Genomic DNA, 11,093 nt, shown 5'->3' with positions numbered 1-11,093 from the left:
AACAGATCATCTGCAGAGGTTTATTTGAAGAGTTTCAGACAGGTTTCAGAGCTCATCACAGCACAGAAACAGCTTTAGTGAAGGTTACAAATGATCTTCTTATGGCCTCTGACAGTGGACTCATCTCTGTGCTTGTCCTGCTAGACCTCAGTGCAGCGTTCGATACTGTCGACCATAATATCCTATTAGAGCGATTAGAACATGCTGTAGGTATTACAGGTACTGCACTGCAGTGGTTTGTATCATATCTATCTAATAGACTCCAGTTTGTGCATGTAAATGGAGAGTCCTCTTCACACACTGAGGTTAATTATGGAGTTCCACAGGGTTCAGTGCTAGGACCAATTCTGTTTACATTATACATGCTTCCCTTAGGCAGCATCATTAGAAGACATAGCATACATTTACACTGCTATGCAGATGACACCCAGCTCTATCTGTCCATGAAGCCAGATAACACACACCAATGAGTTAAACTGCAGGAATGTCTTAAAGACATAAAGACCTGGATGGCCGCTAACTTTCTGCTTCTTAATTCAGATCAAACTGAGGTTATTGTACTCGGCCCTGAAAAGCCTAGAAATATGGTATCTAAGCAGATTCTTACTCTGGATGGCATTACCTTGGCCTCCAGTAACACTGTGAGGAACCACAGTGACACACACACACACACTGTGTGTGTTCACAGCCGCAGGTCTGACCTCAGCCGGTGCTCTCTCTCCTCTCAGGGTATCCCGAGCTGCCTCTGTCCTGCTGTCCGACCCCTGCTTCCAGCTCCACTCCATCCAGCACCTCCTGGGAGAAGGAGGCGAGTCCTCCAGCTCCTCGGCAGCCGTGGCCTCCAGCGTGCGTCCTGCGGTGGGCTCTCTGGGGTCGTCCGTGGCTGCCCCTGTCCCGTCGGCCGCTGGAAACTCGGGATCCTCAGAGCGCAAACACTTCTCCCTGCACGCATGTGAGTAGATGATCTTTGGTGGCTTTGGTGGGCGTGGTTACCAAGGTGGGGAAAATGTGACCGGTGGTAGCTGCAGATTTGTGCTTAGTAGGAAGTGATGTCACACACTGCTGTCATCTCTGAGACACACTCCAGCCTCCGACCCAGCTGTCAGGGTGCATTGTGGGTAGAGCTACATGTACAGGACAGCTTCAGGCCTGGAGTCAGACCAAACAAACGTGTGCATGCAGTAAATAATTCCCTGTGCTTTTGCTGTCGGGATTACGGTCAGGGTGAGCAGCCAGGGAAACTAGATGTCCCCACAAGATATGAATATCCGCCGTGTGTGTGTGTGTGTGTGTGTGTGTGTGTGTGTGTGTGTGTGTGTGTGTGTGTGTGTGTGTGTGAGAGAGTGAATGGGCACCTCCCACACGTGTGAATGCGAGCGTCTTGCTTTGTGGTGGGAGCAGGAAGCTGTCTGCCTGCTGCTGTAATATTCACAATAACAGGTGGAGTATTGGAGTGAGTGTAAACACGCTGATGCCAGCAGCGCTCCAGAGCGAGATCAGCTGGTGCCTCTGATGTGGTCGGAGGTGGAGGCCTTCCTGAATCAGTGTGTGTTTGTCTTCACAGTGATGTGAGATCCTGAAAATAAAAAGATTCCCCCGGTCCTGGTTTCTGCTTCACCATCTGAGTGTGGAGCAGGCTGCAGGGGCCTGTAGCTGTGGGCTCGCTGCTCGTCTGTGATTGGAGATCGGGCTGCAGGGGCAGCTTCTCTTGTGCTGGAGTCTCGTTATGCTGGGCAAACACTGTGCGATTTTTTTCAGTCGCGCGATTCAGCTCCTGCTCAAACTGCACGATTGACTCGCAGGGGTTAGAGGTTCATAGGTCACGATGCAGGTCTCACACTATACGGCCCGATGCTCTGATGCGACCTGAGTGCTCACACTGTGCCTCCATAACATGAAGGTTATAACAGAAGCTCTGTCGCTCGCTCTCCCTCTCTGTCCTTCACTCACTCACACACCACCACCACCACCAACTTTGCTAAATTGCTAATGAAAAACATGATCAGGCAGCTGTGATTGAGCAGCATGTAAATCCAACTGTGTGACAAACTGCGGTGACACCCTCACGACCAAGCGATTGATGATCGGGAGCTGGTCGTGAGGTGTTAATCGCGTCTCGTTAACCCACATATACTACACGACGCACGATGAAGGCCAAAACGGTCGCACGACTCAAAAATCGGCTCAAAATGGGCCAAAAACCGCACAGTGTGAGCCCAACATTACTCGGAGGGCGTGCGAGGACAGAAACACGATGTTTGGTTTGTGCTTTCAGACTGAATCAGCTGGATGCTGCGCCAAGCGTGTGCTTTGGAAACGAGCCTGTAATGTTATTTGGACCTCAGAGTAATTGTGTTTGTGCTGCAGTGGCTTCTGTCATGATCACAGAGCTGTGAGTGCAGCTCAGAGGACAAACACTGCCTCTCGCTGCCACGCTTCATGTTTCAGGCAGCTTTGCTTTGCTCGATGTGCAGCGCTCCGACTCACCGGCCTTCGGGCTGTTTGCTGTGATGTTGGATTACAGCTGATAACTGATAACACTTTTCCTCTCTGCTGTTAGTGAGGCACAGGGTGCTGCAGGGCAGAGACAGAAGGAGAGCAGCAGGAGTGAAGGGGAAGCTTTAAAGATAGCAGTGAGGCCTGCTGTGGCGGTGTGCAGAGCTGCTGAGGGTGAAGTCCGAAGCTGACAGCCTGAGAGCTGGAGGCGCGCTGGCGCTGGAACCCGCAACACGTACGTGAAGGCGGTGTTTCGCTGTCGTCACTGAATCGGCGTGTGACTCTGTGGTAACATCACCCACCTCCTGACATGCAGTCGCAGAAAACGCCTGTGGCCTTATAGTGGAGCTCGCCACAGGGGATGGCCCAGTCGTTGTGACATCCTTATCTGTTGCCACGGCAATGCAGACAGTTTCCATGACCACGATGTGTGTCATCATGTAGAGGATATGTGCCTGGAAGGGAGGTGTCAAAATTAAATATCTGTCCCGAGATTATTGTAGCCAGAAAACATCAAAACGACACCGGGCCTTACCGAGCTCCCATAACCTGATTCTGGAATAACCTGAAATATTCTGGAATAAGGTCAGATACATGAAATAATCGGGATTAACCAGACATAAACACGACAGCCTGAATTGTAAAATAAACTGATACCTGCTGGAGTTAACATGAAGTCCTATAGAAACAGAATCTTTTTAACTGAGATGATGAAACTAGTTTAAACGCGATCACTGATGTCATTTACAGCTCCTCAGTGTGCCACAATGACACGCAGGGTCAGGTTAAAGGTTAAAGGTGCTAATACGTCTCTCAGCTGACAAACACCCTGCACGGCTGTGGGTCACCTCAGAATCAGAGAGACTTTATTTATCCCCACTTAACAAACAACAGAGCAGCACGATGTTGAAGATGAGGACAATAAGAACAGGCGATAAGAGTGAGATAATAAATACACAGTTAATACAGTTTTAAAATTAAAGCGACTGAAAGATGAATAAATAACTGTAAGTGACTAAAAGAATAAAGTGTCGGTTGTATAAGAAGAGAGTAGTTTATGTTTCTGGTCTCATCGGCTGGAGTTAAAAAGCAGAGCTGCTTTGGGGACAAAGGTGGCGCTCCTCCTCCTCTCAGTCCTGCAGGAAATGCAGCGGAGGCGTCGCCCAGAGGGGAGCCATTGAAATGCGGGGTGAAGAATGTGAGAGGGGTCGCTGATGATTTTGGCTGCCTGTCTGAGGCCTGTTGGCTGAAAACCTGCCAGAGTTCTGACAGGCCAATGACTGTAGAGCACGCTGATGCAGTGCGCTGCAGTCTGTTCCTGTATGAAGGCTGAGGGAGGGGAACCAGCAGGTGATGGAGAAGGTCGTGATGCTTTCCAGGAAGGCGTAGTAAAAAGTCATCATGATGGGGGTGCTGACTCCAAAGGAGTTTCCTAAGGAGGTGTAGCCGTTGGTGGCACCTCCTGAGAATCTCCTCTGTGTTGGCAGAGAATCTCAGGAGGTTGTCAAAGATGGTTCGCAGGTATTTGTGCTCCTCAGCTACCTCCGCTGGCTTCCCGTGGATGGTGGTGGTGACTGAAGCAGCCAGATCCCTCTGCCTGCTCGAGAAGGTCACCACCATCTCTTTGGTTTTGCTCACGTTCAGTTCAAGTTTGAGCTGTCACACCACTCTACAAACTCCTGCAGAGCAGGCCCGTGGTGTTGTGAGGGCCTGACAGCAGTGACAGGAGAACTGTGTCGTCAGCATATTTCACCAGGTGACAGAGCTGTGTGGATCTGCAGTCATCAGCGTAGAGGATGAAGAGCAGGGGGGAGAGCACACAGCCCTGGGGGGAGCCAGTGCAGGTGGAACGGAGAGAAGAAAGAGAGCTGTTGACCCAAACTTTCTGAGTCCTGTTGGTCAAAAAGTCCAATATCCACAGGATCAGCTGATCATCAGGTGAAATCGGGAGGAAAGTTTAGTGGGCAGGATGTGAGGCTGCAGAGTGTCGAAGGCTGATGAGAAACCAGCAAAGTCTGGTGGAGGAGTCAGGGAGCTCCAGACGTTTGTGGATGCAGTCCAAGATGAAGAGTTTTGCATCATTGACACCTCTGCGTGCACGGTAAGGAAACTGCAGGGTCCATCAGGGGGTCAGTTGCTCTTACAATGTGCTGTTTTATGATCAGGTCAGCCACTAATCAGAAGGTCGGTGGTTCGATCCCAGGCTGCCTCCTGCATGCCAAATATCCTTGGGCAAGATACTAACCCCGTGTTTGCCTACTGGTGGTGGTCAGAGGGCCCGGTGGCGCCAGTGTCCGCCTCGCCTCTGTCAGTGCGCCCCAGGGTGGCTGTGGCTACAATGTAGCTGCCATCACCAGTGTGTGAATGAGTGTGTGAATGGGTGGATGACTGAATGTAGTGTAAAGCGCTTTGGGGTCCTATGGACTAGAAAAGCGCTATACAAATGCAGGCCATTTACCATTTACCATGTTGTCCGTCTCAAACCTGGTGTAGAAAGCGTTGAGGTCGTCAGGGAGGGAGGAGGGGTTGCTGCCCTCCACCTCAATGGTTCTGGAGGTGGTGACCGCAGCATTCACAGAGGCCATGGTTTTGAGGCCCTGCCAGGCTGAGTGGAGGTCCCCATGTTTTTATACATGTCCGTGAGCAGCAGCTCAGAGTGGGCGTGGACGTGCCGGTTCACCCTGTGACAGACAATGAGCAGTTCATCACACACCTGCTGAACACCTGAACAAGCAGAACACTGAATGTCTCTGCTCCAGAGCTCAGCGCCCTGAAACAGAAGTACCTGCTGCAAGCTCCTATCGTGACAGAGGCACGGCGCGAACACGCAGAGCAAACAGACGACGACATGAATGAGAGGGTAAACAGGAGGTGATAAAGACGGAGCATCGATGCAGCAGAGGGAGGAGCTGCGTGGACAGCTGCGATGTGCTCGTCTGTCTGTAAGAGGAGTAATGTTCACCCTGCCAGCTGCCCCGGGCCCCAGATTGGCTCCCGGCAGGGGGTCTGTGACAACATGAGCCTCTGGATGCTCTGACCTCTGACCTCAGTGAAAACAGGAAGTTAATTTTAGTCCTCTCAGAGTCACAGAGAGCAGGAAGCAGGGCGGGGCTACTAGTGATTTACTGGTCAAAGGTTGATGAAGGTGATGATGACGATGAGCTGGGTCATGTGCAGCCTCGCCGGCTGACCTTCATCTGTGCGAGCAGGTTAACGATGATGATCTGTGGTAACGTGATAGAGAGCGCACACCATGCTGTTCCCAGTACAGAGCTGCACACACACAGGATTATTCATGGCACCAGGGAAACCCAAGCAGTCAGCTCATTGATCAGCGATCAGCATTATTGATGGCAGGGCTCGGTCTGAGCAGCGTGGGCGGTCCGAAGCTCCTGCAGACTGCGTGAGACGTCGTAGTGAAGCAGAGCTCGGAGCTTCCTCGGTGCTGGCTGGATCGTGCAGATGTTTCAGCACCGCTGCGTCTCACACTGATGCTGTGATTCATGAGGTGGAGGTGCTGTGGGCTCTGCAGCTGATTCTCTCTGAAACGCTGAAAGGTTATTTTGGCATCTGTCACTCTTCCTTCATCCCTGCCCATCTTCTCTCGTCCATCCTGCATCTTTCCTGCCTGTCCCGTGGCTTCTCCTCTCCGTCTCCATCCTGAGTCGCCTATTTCAGCTTTTCCTCCGCCCTGATGCGTCGGTCCCGTCTGCAGGCCCAAATCAGCCTCTGCTTTATCAGATATTTGCTGTAGCAGCTCGGCAGGGGTACCTAATAAAGTGGTGCGTGATACAGATCTGTGTGCGTGTGTCACAAAGTGGCAGAGATATTTGTTAGACCAGCAGCAACCATAACCACATACCAGGAACGACAAACGTGCTCATGTTGGAATAAACATCGTTTACTGCTCGTTTGTCGCCTGTAGATGAACTGACGTGGTGGAGTTACTCTACATGAATATTCAGGTTCAATGTAATTTGATTACAGAAGTGATCAAGACACAGTGATAGTGGGAGGAGCCAGGACACTCGGTTTTCCTCTTTCAAAGGTGATCAGAGAAATATCCAGATGTCATCAGCTCCGTGATCCATGCTACACCTGTCCTCACCTGTCCTCCTCCCGTTTCCTCTGATCGTAACTTTGTGTTTCAAGCCTCCCCCCCCCCCACCACCCTACACACTCGCACGCACACACACACACACACACACACACACACACACACACACACACACACACACACACACACACACACACACACCTTCCCTGAAAGCATGTGTGTGCTCACATGTGTGTGTTACATGTTTGTTTCATGTGTGTTAATGTGAGTTGTGGTCCATGCTGTGTGGTGCTGGGCATGCTGGGTTGACTACTCTGTGTTTTGTGGGTTTGTGCGGGTGGAGGCCGTTAATCTCTGGATGTTTTATGGATGAGAGCAAAGCGCAGCGTCGGTGATGTGCGTCTCATTAACATCAGACTGTTTACGCCGTGCTGCAGATTTATTTAGCCAATTAGACTCTGCAGAAGAACAACAACTGTGTGTGTGTGTGTGTGTGTGTGTGTGTGTGTGTGTGTGTGTGTGTGTGTGAGTGTGTGTGTGTGTGTGAGAGTGTGTGTGTGTCTGTGTGTGAGTGAGTGAGTGTGCGTGTGTCTGTGTGTGAGTGTGTGTCTGTGTGTGAGTGTGTGTCTGTGTGTGAGTGTGTGTAAGTGTGTGTGTGCGTGTGTGAGTGTGCGTGTGTCTGTGTGTGTGTGTCTGTGTGTGAGTGAGTGAGTGTGCGTGTGTCTGTGTGTGTGTGTCTGTGTGTGAGTGAGTGAGTGTGCGTGTGTCTGTGTGTGAGTGTGTGTCTGTGTGTGTGCGTGTGTCTGTGTGTGAGTGTGTGTGTGTGTGTGAGTGTGTGTGTGTGTGTGTGTGTGTGTCTGTGTGTGAGTGAGTGAGTGTGCGTGTGTCTGTGTGTGAGTGTGTGTCTGTGTGTGAGTGTGTGTCTGTGTGTGAGTGTGTGTAAGTGTGTGTGTGCGTGTGTGAGTGTGCGTGTGTCTGTGTGTGTGTGTCTGTGTGTGTCTGTGTGTGAGTGAGTGTGTGCGTGTGTGTGTGTGAGTGAGTGAGTGTGTGTGTCTGTGTGTGTGTGCGTGTGTCTGTGTGTGTGTCTGTGTGTGTGCGTGTGTCTGTGTGTGTGTGTGTGTCTGTGTGAGTGTGTGTGTGTCTGTGTGCGTGTGTGTGTGGTGTCTGCGATGAAGAGTTTGAGCACATGCCCCAGCTTCACTTCACTGGCTGCCATTTCTTTCAGGATTCATTCTAAGCTCTCCGCGGCGTCGCCCCGCCTCCTCTCTCTGAGCTGCTACAGCTTCACGCACCCACCCGCTCTCTCAGGTCAGCTGATCAGCTGCTCCTGCATGTACCCAGGACTGGGTAAACTTAGAGGAGATCGTGCTTTTGCTGTAGCAGCTCCCAAACTGTGGAAAGATCTCCCTTTAGAGATTAGACAGGCCTCGTCACCACCTGTTTTTAAGGTCACTCTTGAAAACCTACCTCTTTACCCTGACCTTTGACACCATGTGAGATGTTCGTTTATATTTTTTTAGTTTTATTTTAGTTGTTCATAGTTGATTCGATTCTGTTCTATCTTGTTTTCTTTTTAATATAGGGCTGTTTTAATTTTTATGTATTACGTGTTTCATTTATTCATTTATTTTTGCTGTTTTCTGTTATTCTATTGTTTTTAACTTATTTTCTGTACAGCACTTTGGTCCTGTGCTGGGTATTTTAAAGTTCTTTATAAATAAAATTGGATGGGATTGGAAGACCAGTGAGCACGTCAGCTGCAAACTAACATCAACAACAGTTCAGTGTTTAAGCTCCCTCAGGTCAGCAGCTCAGAGTTTATTTGGCTTTTATTTGTATGTTTCAATATTAATCAAATTGAACTGAGACAGAAAAATGTTTCAGAGTAAACACAGTGTGGTCCACCCCACGCCCCCCTTTAGACTCGCCCCTGTTGACGTCCATGTAAACCAGAGCGGCTGCCGTCAGCCTTCACCAAGCTGTCATTTAAACCTGTCAGAGTTCAGTTCGTCTGCGTACTTTAACACTCCTGGAGTTCAGATTGTTCTGTGTGTGACACAAACGGCAGTGGGCGGAGCTACAGAGTAGCTTCGATGGAGCTGCAGCCAGTAAAACCTCTGATGGTGAGATGAGATCAGAGGGCCTTTATTTGTCAGTTGCAGCTGCCACAACCGAGATGACAGACCTTGCCGACCGTACATATGACACACATCACATTGGGGAGACAGGTCAGGCTAGGTAGCAAGGAAAAAAACATGGAAATGTGTAACACAAAAGGCTAATACGGGAATGCACAGACATCATCACACCATAACACAAAACACAGACAAGCAACATGGGAGAGTGTTCCGGTGTGTACAGCTGATCTGGGAGCGCTGCAATCTTCGATCGCGCCTCCAGCTGATCCGCTGTCCACATCGGATGGGAGGTAAGCGTTGGAGGAGGCGATGGTGGTGGTGATCACGGGACCAGCTGCTGTTCTCTCACCGTCTCGGTAACAGCTCCGCCTTTCCGCGGTGTGTAAATAGACTCCGCCTCCACGTTAAACTGCCAGCGTCATCATCGCTGCTGCTGTGTGCGTCATCCACTCGCTGCCCATAGATACGTTTGTACTGCAGGCCTGGCTTCAGTCGGTCAGTAAATGAAACGCAGCATTTCTGTTAATATTTTTTAATATTGAGTTATTCCAATCACTCGAAGACTGGTTGCAGCGCTACACACACACACACACACACACACACACACTCATTCTCTGGTATCTTGGCGTGGTCCCATCAGGACGCCCTGGGTCATTGCGTGAGTGCATCATTGGTACCATCTGTTGCGATTCTCAGAGTTTGTGTTGGGACTCAGAGTTTTGATGTGTGGAGCTCCCGGGCCTGCCTCGAGTTTCAGAGGTTGTTGACTGATTGTTAATTCTAATTCCTGGAACTTCCGTTACCCCTGTGTTTCTTGTGTTTCATGTGTCCCCTGTGTTTCTTGTGTTTCATGTGTCCCCTGTGTTTCTTGTGTTTCATGTGTCCCCTGTGTTTCTTGTGTTTCATGTGTCCCTTGTGTTTCTTGTGTTTCATGTGTCCCTTGTGTTTCTTGTGTCCCCTGTGTTTCATGTGTTTCTTGTGTCCCCTGTGTTTCTTGTGTCCCCTGTGTTTCATGTGTCCCCTGTGTTTCATGTGTCCCCTGTGTTTCATGTGTCCCCTGTGTTTCATGTGTCCCCTGTGTTTCTTGTGTTTCATGTGTTTCATGTGTCCCCTGTGTTTTCTGTGTTTCATGTGTCCCCTGTGTTTCATGTGTTTCATGTGTCCCCTGTGTTTCATGTGTCCCCTGTGTTTCATGTGTCCCCTGTGTTTCTTGTGTTTCATGTGTCCCCTGTGTTTCATGTGTCCCCTGTGTTTCTTGTGTTTCATGTGTCCCTTGTGTTTCTTGTGTTTCATGTGTTTTTTGTGTTTCTTGTGTCCCCTGTGTTTCATGTGTCCCCTGTGTTTCATGTGTCCCCTGTGTTTCATGTGTCCCCTGTGTTTCCTGTGTCCCCTGTGTTTCATGTGTCCCCTGTGTCCCCTGTGTTTCATGTGTCCCCTGTGTTTCATGTGTCCCCTGTTTCTTGTGTTTCATGTGTCCCCTGTGTTTCTTGTGTCCCTTGTTTCTTGTGTTTCATGTGTCCCGTGTTTGTGTTTCTTGTGCCCCCTGTGTTTCATGTGTCCCCTGTGTCCCTTGTGTTTCTTGTGTTTCATGTGTCCCCTGTGTTTCTTGTGTCCCCTGTGTTTCTTGTGTCCCCTGTGTTTCTTGTGTTTCATGTGTCCCCTGTGTTTCTTGTGTTTCATGTGTCCCCTGTGTTTCTTGTGTTTCATGTGTCCCCTGTGTTTCATGTGTCCCCTGTGTTTCTTGTGTCCCCTGTGTTTCTTGTGTCCCCTGTGTTTCATGTGTCCCCTGTGTTTCATGTGTCCCATGTGTCCTCTGTGTTTCATGTGTCCCATGTGTCCCCTGTGTTTCATGTGTCCCATGTGTCCCCTGTGTTTCATGTGTGTCTTGTGCTTCATGTGTTTCATGTGTCCCCTGTGTTTCTTGTGTTTCATGTGTCCCTTGTGTTTCCTGTGTTTCATGTGTCCCCTGTGTTTCATGTGTCCCCTGTGTTTCATGTGTCCCCTGTGTTTCTTGTGTCCCATGTGTCCCCTGTGTTTCATGTGTCCCCTGTGTTTCATGTGTCCCCTGTGTTTCATGTGTTTCATGTGTCCCCTGTGTTTCATGTGTTTCTTGTGTTTCGTGTGTCCCCTGTGTTTCATGTGTCCCCTGTGTTTCTTGTGTTTCATGTGTCCCTTGTGTTTCCTGTGTCCCTTGTGTTTCCTGTGTTTCATGTGTCCCCTGTGTTTCATGTGTTTCATGTGTCCCCTGTGTTTCTTGTGTTTCATGTGTCCCCTGTGTTTCTTGTGTTTCATGTGTCCCGTGTTTCTTGTGTTTCATGTGTCCCCTGTTTCTTGTCTTTCATGTGTCCCCTGTGTTTCATGTGTTTCTTGTGGCTCCTGTGTTTCATGTGTCCCCTGTGTTT

The 11,093-nt window shown here is 49.8% G+C and overlaps 1 protein-coding gene across 5 annotated transcripts in view; it reads left to right on the top strand.

The window, feature by feature from the left end:
- Positions 1 to 11,093, top strand: part of rnf123 (ring finger protein 123) — a 112,898-nt gene that overhangs the window by 70,008 nt on the left and 31,797 nt on the right. For all 5 annotated transcript variants that reach the window (XM_026166582.1, XM_026166581.1, XM_026166580.1 and 2 more), the window contains one exon: positions 729 to 952. In XM_026166582.1, the coding sequence (XP_026022367.1) occupies positions 729 to 952 (224 nt within the window). The remainder of the gene's footprint in view (positions 1 to 728; positions 953 to 11,093) is intronic.

This window comes from Astatotilapia calliptera, chromosome 5 (genome assembly GCF_900246225.1).
Source record: "Astatotilapia calliptera chromosome 5, fAstCal1.2, whole genome shotgun sequence".
NCBI lineage: Eukaryota > Metazoa > Chordata > Actinopteri > Cichliformes > Cichlidae > Astatotilapia > Astatotilapia calliptera.
This window is presented reverse-complemented; position numbering and strand designations above follow the sequence as displayed.